This window comes from Mustela erminea, chromosome 12 (genome assembly GCF_009829155.1).
Source record: "Mustela erminea isolate mMusErm1 chromosome 12, mMusErm1.Pri, whole genome shotgun sequence".
NCBI classification, from domain to species: Eukaryota; Metazoa; Chordata; class Mammalia; order Carnivora; family Mustelidae; genus Mustela; species Mustela erminea.
This window is the reverse complement of record NC_045625.1, coordinates 63196417-63214291: the sequence shown is the minus strand read 5'-3', so window position 1 is coordinate 63214291 and position 17875 is coordinate 63196417. Positions and strand designations below refer to the sequence as shown.

The window sequence follows — 17875 nt, the reverse complement described above, 5'->3', positions numbered from 1 at the left end:
GCGAACGTTCAAACCAGATGTCGGACATCCATGCTCTTACCTGTAGTGGGTGGTAGGAATGGTTGAAAAGTGCCGTGTACACCAGTTTGCTATGAAGAACTAAAAAAGGGGAAGATGTTGGTTCTGTGAGCAGAGGAAGGGCTGGCTAGGGTGGCTGAGGACTTCCCTCTTCAGTAATATGGAACAGTGCTCCCTTCCTTAAAAGTGAAAAAGCCCTTATGAAAACAGAATGTTGAGGTAGCATCATTACAAAATACCTACAATGGAATATTTTTCATTGTAATTTTTTTCCAAGTATTTTGTGCTTAGACAGTGAAGAGTGTTATGTATTGAATTTTCTTTTTTTTTTTTTTTTAAAGATTTTATTTATTTATTTGACAGAGAGAAATCACAAGTAGACGGAGAGGCAGGCAGAGAGAGAGAGAGAGAGGGAAGCAGGCTCCCTGCTGAGCAGAGAGCCCGATGCGGGACTCGATCCCAGGACCCTGAGATCATGACCTGAGCCGAAGGCAGTGGCTTAACCCACTGAGCCACCCAGGCGCCCTGTATTGAATTTTCTTAAAGCCAGAAAACAGCTCTTTGAAATGGTTATGGCAAATTTCTGAGGCGCTCACAAGTTAGCATCAAATTCACTTCCCTTTCAGTACTAGCTTGGAAGGAAGAGGTACTGCTTATATGTTAGGTTAAATCCACTTGTCTTGATTAAGTACTCAGTTAATCAAGTTTTATTTCTAGAACCCACTTTTTTTCTGTTCCCTGCACCCTTTCATATATTGAGGTGAAAATGTATTGCCTGAATGGCCATTTGGATGTTTGTTGTTATGTATGTTTTCTCTGCCCTCTTATTCCCTAAAGAGCACTGAGTCTGAGTCTGGGCTTAGGAGACAGAATGAAGGATATGAAACTCTGTGACCTCTGCCTCAGTTTCCTTACCTGTAAAATGGAGTTATTAATTGGATCTAACTCAAGGGATTAATTATCATGACCAAATTAATGTAAAGCACATTGAATAGCATCTGGCACCTAGTAAGTACACAGTAAATATTAGCTCTATTCTATAATTTGACCCATATAGCAACAAATGTATATCAAATTTTCATGTAGCATTATTCACCATATAAATCTCAGGTTAGACTACCTTATATCTGTAAGCAGCTTTGATGGAAAATCATCTCCCAGAATTTTTGATAATGTACCAAGAACTGTGAAGGTCTTTGAATTCATCAAAAGGTAGCGGAGAGGGAGGGGTGTTAAATTTAGAATGATAGCAATTACAGTGCTTTTATAAATGTTAGAAATATAGCCACTTTTGTCCCTCCTGGAACCAAGGGATTAATTATACATCTCTTCCTGTTGAAAATCCAGTCTGCTAAAACTGCCAGTAAAAGTTGCATTTGGTGCCAATCCAGAGAGCAAATGGGATCTGCCTCACATAACTTTCATATAATGGGTTTTTTGTAATAATTTGTCGTCAGTAGAGAATAAGGTTAAGGAGTCTGTCCTTGGTGATTTTCTACATCTCCCAACATGGCTTGTTGCAGTGACAGATGGTAAAGGAGGACGCTTTGGGAACATCTGTACATACACTCATGAATGGTGTGCAGGACGATCACTTTCAAGGATGGGGAGCACTTGCCGCAAATGCTCTCTTCTGAGCTCCACTGTTTGCTCCACTTTGGGGTCTGTGTATCATTTAAAGATTACATTTCTCATATGCCTTACCCTTTTTTTGTTCTAGCCCTTCATGCTTAGATATGATGTTCTTTAAGACAAACAGAAAAAGATTCCTTTGTGGTTTTTTTTTTTTTTTTTTTTTTAAAAGATCTTGTTTATTTATTTGACAGACAGAGATCACAAGTAGGCAAAGAGGCAGGCAGAGAGAGAGAAGGAAGCAGGCTCCCTGCTGAGCAGAGAGCCGGATGCAGGGCTTGATCCCAGGAGGACCCTGGGATCATGACCTGAGCCGAAGGCAGAGGCTTTAACCCACTGAGCCATCCTGGCGCCCCTCCTTTTGTGGTCTTAACACAAGGGCTGTTCTTACTGAACTTTTTGGAATTTATTAATTTGTATTAGGGCATCTGAGTTGTGGTAGAATCCTCAAATTCATTGTGTCCGTTTTAGAAATTGGAACTAGATTATAGTCTATAATCAGAATAGCATTATAGAAATGCGTTTGATTGGGGTGCCTGGGTGGCTCGGTGGGTTAAAACCTCTGCCTTCGGCTCAGGTCATGATCCCAGGGTCCTGAGATCGACCCCCACATTGGTCTCTCTGCTCAGCGGGGAGCCTGCTTCCCCCTCTCTCTCTGCCTGCCTTTTTGCCTACTAGTGATCTGTCAAATAAATTTTTAAAAATGAGTTTTATTGATTTCCTAATTTTGTCACAAGTAGCCTAAAGGATCTTTACAAATTCTTAACATTTCTTTACTTTTAGATCTGTATTAGAGATTATGTTATAGAAAGATGTGTATAAAAAATACTACAGTAACCTTCCAACTAAGTTATTTGTCTTAAACTTTTATCAAATCATGGCCATTCTTGTTTCATATATATCTCTCTCCATTTCCTCTTCCCCCCAGGATATCATATATCATTCTTAGATGTTTCAGAGTGTTATATCTAAAAGTCTACTCTTTTTTTGTTGTTTTAAGATTTACTTATTTGAGAGAGAATGATTATGGGGGGAAGGGGCAGAGGGAGAGGGAGAGAGTCTTAAGCAGACTCCCCACTGAGCACAGAGCCCGACAACATGGGGCTATGTCTCACAATCCTGAGCCAAAACCAAGAGTCAGACACTTAACTGACTGTGCCACACTGGTGCCCCTAAAAGTCTACTCTTTTTAACTGGAATAGTGTTAAATCCCATCTAAAGTTTTTAACCATTCCTTAAATATCTGGGCAGTTTGTCAGTTTCCCTGATTGTCTCAAAATCTCTTTTTAAAACAATTTGTTTGAATTAATATTGAAGTATACATCTCAATGGGGTTTATTTCTTATCTCTTTTTAAAACCGTAAAAGCCTTTAAAACCAGGTACCTGGGTGGCTCAGTTGGTTAGGCGACTGCCTTCGGCTCAGGTCATGATCCTGGAGTCCCGGGATCGAGTCCCACATTGGGCTCCCAGCTCCATGGGAGTCTGCTTTTCCCTCTGACCTTCTCCTCATTCATGCTCTCTCTCACTGTCTCTCTCTCAAAATAAATAAATAAAATGTTTAAAACCGTACTATTGAGAGACAGTTCACAGCCAGTGAGTGACCTGTGTTTAGTATGTGTACAGTCTCATGAGCCTCGACATCCATCTGTACTTGTAAAACCATCACCACAACCAAAATGATGAACCTGTCCATTAACCCAAAAAGGTTGCTTTTATCCTTTGTCATCCCTCCCTAATGCTCCTTTTCCCCAGGTGGCCAGTGATCTCCTTTTTGTCACTGAGTTTGTTTGTTTGCAGTCGTGTTGCTGCAGGTATAGTGTCCAGCAGTATTCCCTGCACAGACAGACTGTGGTTTCTTTACCTGTCTACCTGCTGGTCATTTGGGTTGTTTCCAGTTCTCACTCCTACAAGTGAAGCTGCTGTGAACAAACAATTTGTGTATAAGTCTTTCTGGGATATACATTTTCATTTCTCCTTTGTAAATGCCGAGGAGTGGAATAGTTGGACTGCATGGCAGGCGATTATATATAACTTTTAGAGAAACTGACAAACTCTTTTCTAAGGTGGTTCCAGTTTGTATGATTTTTAGCCATTATAATAGGTTTATATCTTGTTGGGGTTTTGTTTTTCCCTATTGACTAATGATGTTAAAGCAACTTTTTACGGGTTACTTGCCATCTGTATATCTTCTTTAATAAAGAGTGTTGAAATTGCCCATTTTATAACTGTTTTCTTATTACTGTGTTTTGACAATTCTTCATATATTCTGGATTTAGGTACTCTATCAGATAAATGATTTGCAAATATTTTCTTCCAGTCTGTGGCCTGTCTTTTCATTCTCTCGACAGTATCTTTTGAAGAGCAGCAGTTTTTAATTTTGATGAAGTATACTTTTTATCATCTTTATCTTTTGTTGATCCTGCTTTTGGTCTCAAATCTAAGAAATCTTTGCCCAGTTTAATAGCACAAAGGTTTTCTCCTGTAAGTTTAATAATTTGGGTTTTTTATATTTAAGTCTGTGATCCATTTTGAATTGATTTTTGTATAGAGTGTGAGGTAGAGATCAAAAGTTCCTTTTTTTTCTTTTTTTAAAAGCATATGTATATCTAGTTATTATAGAACATGAAACACCATTATTAAAAAATCAGTTGTCCATGGGACGCCTAGCTAGCTCAGTTACTTAAGTTTTTGCCTTCTGCTCAGGTCATGATGCAGGGTCCTGGGATCGGGCTGCATTGGGCTGTCCTGCATTGGGCTCTCTGCGCAGTGGGGAGCCTGCTTTTCCCTCTGCCTCCTCTCCCTACTCATGTTCACTCTTCTTTCTCTCTCTCCAAATAAATAAAAATCTTTAGGGGAAAAAAAATCAGTTGCCCATTTATGTCTAGGCCTCTTTCGCTACTCTGTTTTGTTCCATTGATCTGTTTATTTTACACTAATATTATAATATCTTGGTTATTCTCAAGTCTTAATCTGTATGTTTTTTCTTTCCCTTGCAATTTATTTGTTGAAGAAATTGGATTATATGTCCAGAGTCAGAATTTTACTGAGTGCCTCCGTATGGGCAATGGTATGCTGGTAAATATTCAACATCTGGCTCTCTAGGATGAAAAAGCCTGGATCTGTTGCACTTGCTGGTTTCTGTGGTGTAAATATTCCCATTATGGCTGATTTAAAACTACCAGTGTGTCATCTGAATGCAGAGTCAGGAAGAGATGTGCAATAGTACATTATTATGTAACATTTCCACGATTCACATACATTAGTATAATTAACCCCAAGAGCATAGATAAAAGTAAAATATAGTGAAATTTACTACTAGGGAATAGTGAATTGTGATTATTTATTATCTTTACTTTAATTAAGTTTACATAGTTTAATTTTTAACAGTGGTTAATAGCCAGCTCACAAAATTTGTGAAAATTTAACAATTGACTGTGAGCCAGTTCAAACTAGTACAAGCCAGTTGCAACAAGCATTGCTTGTAGAGGAGTTGAACATATTCTCTGTCCCCTGGATTTTCTGTATTTCCTAAAAATTAATAGTGAAAATCAGAGGTTTGATCAAATTCAGGTTCAGCTTTTTGTAGGCTTATTTCATAGGTTTTAGAAGGCTGCTGGTCATCATTGCCTTTATGCATTACTTCATTAAGGCTGCACATCAGCAATAGTCTAATAATCTCATTCTTTCTTCACTTATTAGCCGGCATGAATGGTAAAGAAAAAATTATACCTGGAACTAGTTGATTACAGTGAGGTAGAAGTTTGTTTAAGAAATGTACCATGAGTCTGGCAAACTGGACTTCACTTGTCCTTATGAAAGACAAACTGTGGTTTGGAGAGAATAAGCAACCTGCCCAATGTCAAGCTGTTAGACGGTCAAGCTAAGGTAAAATACACAGCTCTCTAATGCCAAAGCTTACTCTATCACTACATCATTAAGTACCTTTTACTGATCTATTTTTAGAATAGTGAGTTGGTTCAGTTCCCTATCATATTTCTGAGGTGCAGGTGACTTTTTCTCAAGTATCATTTTGAGGGGTGCCTGGGTGGCTCAGTGGGTTAAAGCCTCTGCCTTCGGCTCGGGTCATGGTCCCAGGGTCCTGGATTCAAGCCCCGCATTGGGCTCTCTGCTCGGCAGGGAGCCTGCTTTCTTGTCTCTCTCTGCCTGCCTCTCTGCCTGCTTGTGATCTCTGTCTGTCAAATGACTAAATAAAATCTTTAAAAAAAAAAAAAGTATTTTGAACTTAGAGATTTAAACATATTTACTGTGTTTCAATCCACTGATTTTTTTTTATTCTTATGGGTTCTTAAACTCATCCATTTTTTAGCTAGAGGAAACTTCTTCAAGTTGATTCTTAATCCTTTACGCACACACTCAGTCATCTTTAATGGCTTTCTTGGTTTGGGTAAGATGCATTCTGATCTCATCATCTATACTTCCTACCCAATACAGAATATCTCACACAAGAGTCATTTTTCCAAAGAGATCCATTTCCCCTTAATAGAATATGGGAGTTAGAAAACACAGTCTGAGCACTAGGGGTGCTCAGCTACTAGGTTCTTAATTGTTTCTAGGACATTTAAGTATATAGAGCTAAGAAATACACACACACACACACACTTTTTAGATAAAAAAAATATGAGTTTATTCATTATTTCCATTTGAAATTTAAGACTACAGATTTTTAGTGAAGTTTTCTTACATTTGTTTCTTTGTTACTTCCATGCTGAAAATCCCAGTTGTCAGTAACATCACTCACTTGCTACTCACATAAGTAACAAACAACATTACCAACATTGTGTCCAATAATATGATTACTAAAAAGTTATATAGAGGGAAATGAGTAATCAAAGTAATCAAAGGGAAGTGAATAATCACTTTAGTTTCTCCAGGTGGTTATATCACCAACTTGATAAACATTAGGCTACCTTGATTAATTTTGTTTTCAAATTTTAGAGACTGAATTTTAACTTAAGTCTAATTTTATAATTATATAAAACATTGGTGTTTCCAAAGTTCAGTCTGATAAAACACTACACTTTCCAGCTAGCTTCTATCTGTTACCTTTCTCTGGCCTATATTATGATTTTTTAAAATAAAACCTATGTGTATACAGGTCTCCCCTGCTATCTGAAAGTAGGGCATTCCTTTGAAACACTTTATAGGCCAAAATGGCATAAAAAAAAGAAGTGAGTACCATTAATTTATATTAAAAGTTTTTTGAGGGGACGCCTGGGTGGCTCAGTTGGTTAAGCAGCTGTCTTCGGCTCAGGTCATGATCCCAGCGTCCTGGGATCGAGTCCCACATCGGGCTCCTTGCTCGGCGGAGAGCCTGCTTCTCCCTCTGCCTCTGCCTGCCATTCTGTCTGCCTGTGCTCGCTCTCTCCCCCTCTCTCTCTCTGATAAATAAATAAAATCTTTAAAAAAAAATAAAAGTTTTTTGAGCATTCCTAGGCTCCAAAATTAACTGCTTGGGCTTTTCCAATACGTTAGGACACGTCTTGCTAACAGATGCACAGGAGAAATTGAGATAAAGCACAGATGCTCCCAGACACAGTTCAAAGCTGTCCACTTGATGCTGAGATAGACTGAGTGGAGTTCCCAGGCAATGAGTTTTCTGAGGCTTCTCTCGCTGCTCAGGATACTTTGCCTAACCGCACAATAAAAGCTGAATACTACTTTTTTTGCCTTTTCTCATAAAAGCAAAAGTCCTCTTTGGATTTCTTTCAGTTTGCAGAGACTGGTGTTGAGGTGGGCTTTTGTAAAAGCTTAATGTGAACTTCTAAAAAAGTGGGGGATACTTGATACATTTGTACATCTCACTATTTCTTAGGTGAATGGTAATGTACATTCCACTTTGCTATTTCATGAACATACCCAGGAGATGCTCTCCAGCAATATATAGAGATAGAGAGAGTCTTCTTGTTTACTATCCATAATTTTTCTACCAAATTTCTCTCTAGGTGAGTTTGGGTTGTTTCTACTGTTTTGCTATTATAGATTCTTATGCATATATATATATATTTTTTTGATCATTTTAACAAATACATATACTTGTGGAACCCAAACTTGTCCATCAAGATACAGAATATTACCACTGTGCCAGAAAGTTCCCTCATGCTCCTTCAGAGGCAACCACTGCTTTGATCTTTTTTCTACCATTTGCTTGATATTTTAAAGTTACTTTATAAATATGCATGTTTTGGATGCTCTATGATTAGATTTCTCTAATAGTTTTCATGTCATTAACCTATAACCTAGTACTGTAAGTTACATTAGCCCTTCTATGAAGGTATTATATATAGATTTGATTGCCTTCCCACTCATCACCTAATTTTTTTTCTTTTAAAGTTTATTGAGATACGATATCCATTCTATAAAATTCAACCATTTAAACTATACAAGTCAGTGGTTTGGGGTATATTATGTTATTAATTTTTTTAAATGGTGGTAAAACATATATAACATAGAAAACCACCATTTTAGCCATTTGTAAGTGTACAGTTTAATGGCATTAATTCCATTCACACCATGTGCAGTTGTTACCACCATCCATCTCCAGAACACTTTCATCCTCACAAATATAAACATTGTATCCATGAAATAATAAATCCCCATTCCTCCCTCCCCTTAACCTCTGGCAACCTCTATTCTTCTATATCTCTATGAATTTGCCTATTCTAGGCACCTCATATAAGTGGCATATTGTATTTGTCCTTTTGGGTCTGACTTATTTCACTTAGCCTTATGTTCTCAGGTTCATCCATGCCATGGGATGTATCAAGGCTTCATTTCTTTCTTTTACATATGTTTTCTTTTTGGTGCTAAATGCAGGTAACATAAAGTTTTAAATTTTAATCAACCATTACCATTACCATTAATCAGCCATTACCATTATCTATTTCCAGAACATTTTCATCACTCTGTACCCATTAAGCAGTCCTTCCCTGGCCTCCCTGCCTCCAGTCCCTGGGGGCTACTAATCTGCTTTTTGTCTCTATGAATTTGCCTTTTCTGGGTATCCCATATAAATGGAATTGTACATAAACTTCCTGTGCCTGGTTTATTTAGCATGAGGTCTTCAAGGTTTATTTGTGTTGTAACATGTATCAATACTTCATTTCTTCTTATAGCCAAATAATTTTCCATAGTATTAGATATACCACATTTTGTCTATTAATCAGTTGATGGACCTCCAAGCTGGTTCCACTTTGGTGATTGTGAATAATGCTGCTGTAAACAGCATTATTGAATTGCCATATGTGGCACCATTTGTATTTTCACATGGGCATATGTTGTCATTTCTCTTGGGTATACACCTAGCAGTGATATTACTAGGTCAGATGGTAACTCTAGATTACATTATTAAGGATTTGCCAGACTGTTTGTTTCCTTCCTTCCGTCCTTCCTTCCTTCAAGATTTTATTTATTTATTTGACAGTGAGAGAGGAAACACAAGCAGGGGGAGTGGGAGAGGGAGGAGCAGGCTTCCCGCTGAGCAGAGAGTGCGATGGGGGGGCTTGATCCCGGGACCCTGAGATCATGATCTGAATTGAAGGCAGGCTCTTAAATAAGACTGAGCCATCCAGGTGCCCCTGCCACGCTGTTTTCCAAAGTGGCCACACCATTTCGTATTACCAGGTTCCAAGATTCCAAGTTCTCCACATCTTTACCAGCACTTGTTAAATGCCTTTTTTTATCCTGATGATCCCACTGAATGTGGAGTGGGTATAAGTCATTGTGGGTTTGTTTTTTTTTTTAAAGATTTATTTATTTATTTGACAGAGATCACAAGTAGGCAGAGAGGCAGACAGAGAGAGGAGGAAGCAGGCTCCCTGCTGAGCAGAGAGCCCGATGTGGGGTTTGATCCCAGGTCCCTGGGATCATGACCTGAGCCGAAAGCAGAGGCTTTAACCCACTGAGCCACCCAGGCGCCCCTGTCATTGTGGTTTTGATTTACATTTCCCTGATGGCTAATGATATTGAGCATCTTATTGTCTATTTTTAAATATTCTTTGAAAAAATGTCTGTTCAGAGCGTTGCCTATTTTTCAGTTGGGTTATTTCTCTTCATTGAGTTGTAAGAGTCCTTTTTGTATTCCAGACATAAGTCGTTATCAGATATATAATTCGCAAGTATTTTCTACTGTTCCAGCGGTTTCCTTTTCACTTTCTTAATGGTGTCCTTTGCAGCACAAAAGTTTTCAGAAGTTTTGGTGATGTCCAGTTAATCCACTTTCTCTTTTGTTGCATATACTTCTGGTGTCACCACTGCCTAATCTAACTGAGGCCATGGATATTTATGCCTGTGTTATCTTCTAAGGGGTTTGTATGTCTAACTCTTATATTTATGTAAATGTGTGAAGTAGGGGTCCGACTTCCTTTTGCGTGTGGATATCCTGTTTTCTCAGCATCATTTGTTGAAAAGACTACTGTTTCTCCTTTGAATTATCTTTGGCACCTGCTTGAAAAAAATCAGTTTATCGTAAATGTGAGGATTTACTTCTGGGCTCTGAATTCTAGTCCATCAATCTATCAATCTGTCTTCTGTTTTCTCTTAAAATTTCATGAATCTGAAGAGGGTATTTACAAAACTATACTATGTATTTGAAACCCACTGTTTTAAAACTCTTTTCATGGTTGCCTCTATTTGTTTTAACATAACAGCTCCTCCCTTTTCTTTTGCAGTTACCTCATTTTGTGTGTAATGCCGTCTGGGAAGGGACTGCAGGGAGGTGAAGTGTAATGTTAATGGGATGGTGATGCTCCCATTTTTCAAAGACAGTTTTGAAACAGGAAGTGGGGGGTGCCTGGCTGGCAAAGTTGGTGGGACATGTGGCTCCCAATCTCAGACGTGTGAGTGGGAGCCCCACATTGGGCATCGAGATTATTAAGAAAGAAAGAAAACAAGAATTACCTTCAGTTGGCAGTGATAGCATAAAATGATTAAAATAAGGAAGCTATATGGTTCAGAGATTGTCTTACCTTATGTAAATTTGAGATGCGGGATCATGAAGGTATGCTAAACTAATAGTAACAACTTTGTCTTTGAGAAAAGACGTTTTAGAGCCATCAAAAACTTCTGCTTCTTAATAGAGTTCCTGAGTTGGAGTTAGAAGAGGAAACTCAAGTTCAAGAGATGACCCTTGATGAGTGGAAAAACCTTCAAGAACAGACAAGACCAAAGCCTGAGTTTAACATCCGGAAACCTGAGTCTACTGTCCCTTCCAAAGCGGTGGTAATACACAAGTCCAAGTATAGAGATGATGTAAGCATGACATTTTCTCCTCTAGAGGTAATCGTCTAGATTACCTTTCTAGAAACCAAATGACCCTTTCCACTCCTAGGGTGAAAATGGGACATTAGTATTTGGCATTCTTTTTTTTTTTTTTTTTTTTTAGGTTTTATTTATTTGTCAGAGAGAGAGAGTGAGAGAGAATGCGCTTGCGCGCACAAGCAGGCAGAGTGGCAGGCAGAGGCAGGAGAGAAGCAGGCTCCCCGCTGAGCAAGGAGCCCCATGCGGGACTCAATCCCAGGACCCTAGGATCACAACCTGAGCCGAAGGCAGCGGCCCAACCCACTGAGCCACTCAGGTGTCCCAGCAGTTGGCATTTTAATTTCTACCTAGGAGTAATCAGATACAATATATGCCTAATTTTATCTGTATCTCTTATCTGTATTGTTTGTAAAAAGAGTAGAAACCTGACCTTTTGACACTTCATACAAAACAGTTGCCGTGACAGTGCATTTTCTGCTCAACCCAGAACTGTGCTTTGACTGTGCAAATACTTTGTGTTAATGGCATTTCATTTTTGTCTCAAAAGAGAGGTACAGTGTTTCATGAACAATGCCATGTCAAGGGATAACTCCTGTATTTCATGATAGAGTAGTTTCAGCTCAAACTCTGCATAAGAGCATTTAATTGGGAGTGATTGATCCTCTGAAACCAGCTGCAGTTCTGTGCTCTGTGCATTGCAGCAGCTCCGCCCTGTGGGCCTGACTGCTGAGACTCCAGGGAGAAGCCCCCGAGACCAGGCTGCGCGGTCAGGATCGCTCACAGCTCACGGTGTTCTTCCCTCTTTTGAGGGCCTCATTTCTCAGTTCGTGTTAGCCCTTTTTTGGAGCCTAAGCTTTGGAAAGATCTTCTGCATAGATTGTTTGGATGGTCACTGTGTCATTTAGTCACATTCCATTTATGTTCCTGAACGTAAGGGTCCCCTGCAGCATTCATTGCTGCAAGTCCAGCTAGCTGGGTTGGCTCTTTTCCAATTCACTTTTGTTCTTTTTTGTTCTGTGGCATCATAAATAAAGCTTTTGCCTCAAACAAATGTGCTGTCAGGATGGATGTGAAATGGGTAGTTGACAGGTCAGGCGAAAACTGAAGCTGTTTGTCCTGTATCCACACCAGATTCACCCGCTCTGCTTCCAAAGAGGGGTCTGGAGCATCTGAAGCACCTGGGTTAGCTGACTCATGCAGCCTGGCCTCAGGAAAGCACGTCTTTGGTCCTTGGTAATCCTAGGGCACTGAGCCAGGAAGTGCTCTGAAAGTGACAAAAGCCCAGTCGTGGGGTCACGCATTTACTTTGTGCTGGGGACCCTAAGAAATGGAGCACTGCAGTGATCTCTCCTGTTTGCCAAGTCCAGACCAGCAGCAGCCTGTGAACTGAGTAGGGCCTTTGCTCAGCATCCCAACGAGGTACCCCCAGAGCCTCCCCCAGAGCCCGCAGTTTTCTACAGCACGTGCTGGGTGGTTAATTTGCCTCTTGCTGTTTTTTTGTGTTTGCCTTTTTTACCAGAGTGCCAGTGCTCCTGAATTGTTCTTTCTTTCACCGTTTTAGCTTCAACAGTCCATTTACCTAAGGTGCAGCTTTGAAGGCAATCCGACTGTTAAACATGAAACCTGTAATGAACATGTGGCCAGAAGGGCTTGCTTGATAAGTTCAGGGAAGCTTGATTCCATTTCCTGGACGAGTTGTAGGCATGTTTAGCATTATAGCACTTTGGAGATTTCTCATCTAGGACTTTCGGCATATTTCCTGTAGATTTATATTTTACTCAAAAGGGAGAGGTTTGTTTTATCTCGTACTAGGAATTGATGCCAAATCAAATTTGGAACAAGATACATTTAATGGAGTTTCCTTTAACAAGAGGCAGAATTTATTTGACCTCTTAAAATGTCATTTCTCAAAGTATTTTGACTGATAATCGTTCTTAAAAAGCAGCTTGAGTTCCTTCTGCCGCATCAGTGGTGATCCTCCGATAACCGTACTCTGTTGTTTTACTAGTTCTCTATATTTTGAGTCAGAACTGTTTATTGTAAATCATGCAGTTCTTAACATATGGTATTTGTACAGTCAGCACCCACATTGAAAGGAGTTTTTCCATCAAGTTCTATTCTAGGAAGGTGATATTTCCTTATTTATCAAAGTAGAATTTGTGAACAAATAAGAGAAATTAAGACTTTTAAAAATCTTAGCCAAAATACATTTAGGTACAGACCATTCATATCGATTGCTGTTAGGCACGTCAGATCTTACACCTTAACCTGCCAAACCGATAGAAACTTGGTCCCACTTGAATTAATAGTGACTTCAAAGATGTTTGGATGAAGACTGTGCATATGAGAACACGTGGCTGGGGAACGGGCAGATCCCCCCCTTGCTGGAACCAGAGCACCAGAGTCCCTACCTCTGCCTTGCCCTGGAGTCCAGTGCTGACGACACATGGTGGGGGCAGCAGGCACTGTCCCACCGTGATGCCATTTCAGCTCCCTGGAAGCATGGCTCTGGGACACTAAGCTGAGTGAGTGTCCATGGAGACGTGTGTGCATGTGATGCTGAGATGCTGTGACTGTTTCAGATGGTAAAGGATGACTATGAAGATGATGCCCACGTTTTCCGGAAAGCAGCCAATGACATCACATCCCAGCTGGAGATTAATTTCGGTAACCTCCCTCGTCCTGGGCGTGGAGCCAGAGGTGGCACACGGGGAGGCCGGGGAAGGATCAGAAGGGCAGAGAACTATGGACCCAGAGCAGAGGTGGTGGTGAGTGTTTGTGTTCTCGGTCCTGAATGGTCTTTTACAGGTAGTGAGAGGATGAGGATGCCCTGGGCTGTGCAGCTGGGAGGGCCATCAGGGTCTGCTGTCCATCCCTCTGTCTGGTGTGGGTCTGACATCGAGGCATTTGGAACAATGATGGTAACAGTATGGACATTGTTGGTACAGACCATTCAGTAGCCCCAGCCTCCACGGTCACCAGGGAGAACCACTGCCATGAACAGAGAAAGACAAAGGCTTGGGAACCAGTCAGATCACCTGATGGTTACTTACTATGATCTGATTGTATGGTGCTTTCAGGGCAGACAGGACCTTCTGTAAGGCTTCAGGGCCTCCTTGTGACCTCCCCAGGTTCGTCATCTCACCTCAGACCATTCTTCCCTGCTTCTCAGCCAACACCTCTACCTCTAGTTCTTCAGACAAGCATGTTCCTGACCCCACGGGGCCTTTGTACCTGATAGTCCTTCTCTTATCCCTTTGCTTGCTCACCTAGAGTCATAGACCCTCTGACCTTGCCCCCTCACAGGAGTCTTCTCTGGGCACATGTCCTTCCAGACCAGGTCAGAGTCCTTGAGCAAACAATTTTATTTTTCTTTGAAGCATTATCTTCATTTTTAACTCTATCCTCAGGGGTGTGATTATTGATCAGTGTCTGCTGTCTCTACAGTGGATGACAGAAACCATGTGTGCTTTTGCTCACTATTGGTTTCCCCTGTGCCTCGCACACTTTTGAGTGTGTATTAGGCACTTCATAAACATTTCTGAACATGTGCTCTTCCAGCTCAGACCTGCCCCCAGACCGCCACCTTTCACTGTCAAGGTACTCTGTTTGGAGATCTGTATTCTCTTTGCTCCTTCACTGAGGCTTACCTCTGGAAGAACCTTCTCTTCTAGAAGCCCCTACCTGACCATGGTGTACACTCTGCCACCAGACTGCAGTGGGAGCCCCTCCTGGGGTCTGTTCACTGGCCACTTGGCTGAAGTTACCACACTGTGATTTCCTCAGGGCTTCTCCCCTGACCTCAGGGGGACCCAGGGCAGCCGGGAACTGTCTCTAATCAACCTTGTATCTCCAAGTAGTAAACATTCTATATCATGTTTATTAGATGAGGGAAGTGCCTGATACTCAGGGACACTGAGTATCCCTGAGTATGATACTCAGGGTCACTCAGTAAGGGTTTGTGGGAGAAAGGGAGGAAGGCGGGCACTGCTGGCCATCTTGTAGTGGGGAGAGGAGTGATTCTGAGAAGGGAGAGGCACCCTTCTGTGTCCCCCACTCTGTGTCTCCTCTTTGTACTGGGGGCCTGCCTCTCCCCAGTGTTTGGGCTATATCCCCCATTAGCGCCTTCCCTGGATGAGAGTGGGCCTGTATTTCTAGAGGGATGTGCCCAAATGGGAATGGGTAAAATGACTGTTGATTTCAAAACTTTTCTTTTTTTTTTTTTTAGACACAAGATGTTGCTCCCAACCCAGATGACCCTGAGGACTTTCCTGCTCTGGCTTGAGAGAGCCCTATTTCCCTAGCAACCTAAAACAGCGTTGGTGTACCTATGAGAGACTTTTCTTGCTGTGGGGAAGAGAGTCAGACTCTAAGAACAATAGATGTTGCTTTTTCCCGTGTAGTGTGAATTTGTTGCGCTTTTTTGGCCTGGGGGCTGTGGGATAGGGATTTCTCCAGACCCAGAGCAGCAGTTCCAGTCGGGGGGTTAGTCCGGCACTTTCTCAAGAAGGTGGAGAATGGTGATTATTTTTTTATTTAAGGAATTCCAAATGAAGTTCAGAAACAGTGTTTAAAATGTATATATAGAGATTGTATTGAATCCTCCACAAAAACAGGGAGAGTAAAGATGTAAAACAGAATCTGCTGAGACTACTTCGTAAATTGTACAGAATTGGAAGGCTGTGTTCTTTAGTATTAGAGGAAATATGCATAACTTGGACCATTAACTTAAAGCAGTCACAGCCTACTTTTCAGAGACGGAGGAATTAAAATACAACTGTATTTACTGGTTACTTGTAAATGTTACACTCTCCTGGTATTTTTTGAGTTCTGGTTTGCATTTAATAATATTAAGCAGCTAGTGTATATATAGCCACTGGCCACCACTCTATAACAGAGAATTAGGAAAAGTATTGTTTTTTTTAATGGTGATTTAACTACCTCGTGGTTTCCGTGTGTATGTACACACACATACACACATGCTTAGTATAAATGTGCATATTTAGGGTTCGGGTGGTTTTTAGGATGGGTATTAAGCATATGATTTTTAAAATCATGTTATTTAACCCATCAATCAAGTGAAAGGGGTCCAGGCAAAAGAGTATTGCAACTTAACACCATACCCTTTTCTCCCTCAAAACTAGTATCTGAATACAGTGCCCATGTACAGATGCCCTCAGTCCTTGTCCCAGCAAGACTTGTAAATAACTAGTATTTATTGAACACCATGTGCGGTTTTTCTCACTCAGCCCTTACACCAGTTGGAGTTCCTATTTCTTGCCTGTGGTGAATGTTTGGGGTTAGGGGCCACCTCTGAGTTTCAGCCACTCCCAAAGTCCTGCCCTGCCCAGCAGAGCAAGCCCTGCAGGAGCCACACTTGGCCGTGCGCCTGGGGTGGGAACTGGGGCTGAGGCAGCTCTAACAGCTGTGGGCAGCTGGGGTGATGCTCTCCCCTTGTACCGCAGACACTCAAGATAACATTTGCCTGTTGTCACCAGTTAACATGCTTGTGTTGGAATCTGAACCTGGTCCCAGGATCTGTGCTTTCCCCTCGCTTTGCTCTGCTGTTTAAGATGGCTCTGAACTTGAACCCAAGTGTAAATAAAGGTTGGTATTCCCTCCTAACTGTGTATAGAAAGCTGAATCCTTTTGGTCACTCCCAGGTCAAGAGAAAAGAATGTGGAAAAAGACCCAGTAGAAGGAATCGGCTGAACCTCCTGCCCCAACCATGTGATGACTGGTTAAGGACCTTTGCTGTGGGTGAATGACCACTCTTGGTTTCATTATTAAATTAATATCTGAGTACTAAGATCTATTAACTGTTTTATTCCCTTGCCATGGGAAGGACACGAGTGGGACTGCCCTGATCTAAGTTAAGTCTCTGGAGAGTGAATGTCAGCTTTAGCTACAGTGATCAGCTGGGACAGCGTGAGGCTGTGCCATTCCTTGGCAGGCTTAATGCCGTTACATGAAGTCATCCTGCCTGCCTTGGCTTTGAAGATTGGCAAAACGGAGATCCCTTTCAAGAAAATTCTCGTGTTATAAATAATGCCTGAAAAGCCTGTAGTACTAGATTTAATACTGTATTTGCAAACACCGCATCCTTCCCAGGCATACTGACATTCCCTACCAGGGAGCAGTCTTGGGTCCTGTAGTTGGAAATAGTTTTGGGGACAGGGTACAGTTTCTGAGCCTGTAGAAGACTGCTCAGTGGGGCAGGTGGATGGCGGGTTTTAGTCATGTGGTTGTCCAAAGTGCCCCAGAGAAGAGTGAGCAGAAGCAAAGAGCAGGGGAAATCCCTAACACTGCAGGGAAAAATAAAAGGTAGGCAGGGCTGTGTTCAGACATATAAACAAGGGAAGGCCTTCCTGGTCAAAGTTCCCCTACAACTCTCCTTTGAGGTGCTCGGGTATAGACATATCAGAGGCAGGTCACGTTTCTAGCTAGTAACAACCCAGCAAGTTAACCCCACAAAAGGAAAGTCAGGCTCCAAGACTTTTGGAAGGCAGGGGTCAAGTATGTTTGAACTCCAGAGTCAGGTGTGCCAGCCCCAAGCCCAACTTGAAGGAGCTCACAGTTGGATCCCAGGCAGCCAGACAGCAGCTGAAGATGGGCTGGGGGAGTAGGCCCAGGGCCTGGAGCTGGGAGAGCTTCACAGTGATGTGACCCTTGAAGGGAGGGGGTCCGGTACCCAGCCTTGATGGGGTGAAAACCCAAGGTGGTGCTCTGACAAGGTCTGGGGGAGGAGGCAGACTTACTAGAGGCTGCCGGGCTGGGAATTGCCTTAGGAAGGTTAAAATCATGCACTGGATGGTTAAATAAAGAAGCAATAGATTTTCAGCCTGGTGCTGATAAGCATTTGTTTTCATTCCATGTGACGCAGGCCCCTCCGGAGCCCAGGAGGCCACAAGGGGGTCACTAGTTCAGGACTTCTCTCTCTCCACTAGC

At 41.6% G+C, this 17875-nt stretch overlaps 1 protein-coding gene across 2 annotated transcripts in view; it reads left to right on the top strand.

The window, feature by feature from the left end:
• Positions 1–16736, top strand: part of HABP4 (hyaluronan binding protein 4) — a 42541-nt gene extending 25805 nt beyond the window's left edge. For both annotated transcript variants that reach the window (XM_032308263.1, XM_032308262.1), the window contains exons 6-8: positions 10747–10918; positions 13510–13695; positions 15156–16736. In XM_032308263.1, the coding sequence (XP_032164154.1) occupies positions 10747–10918; positions 13510–13695; positions 15156–15212 (415 nt within the window). In that variant the 3' untranslated portion in view covers positions 15213–16736. The remainder of the gene's footprint in view (positions 1–10746; positions 10919–13509; positions 13696–15155) is intronic.
• The last annotated feature ends 1139 nt before the right edge of the window (positions 16737–17875 follow it).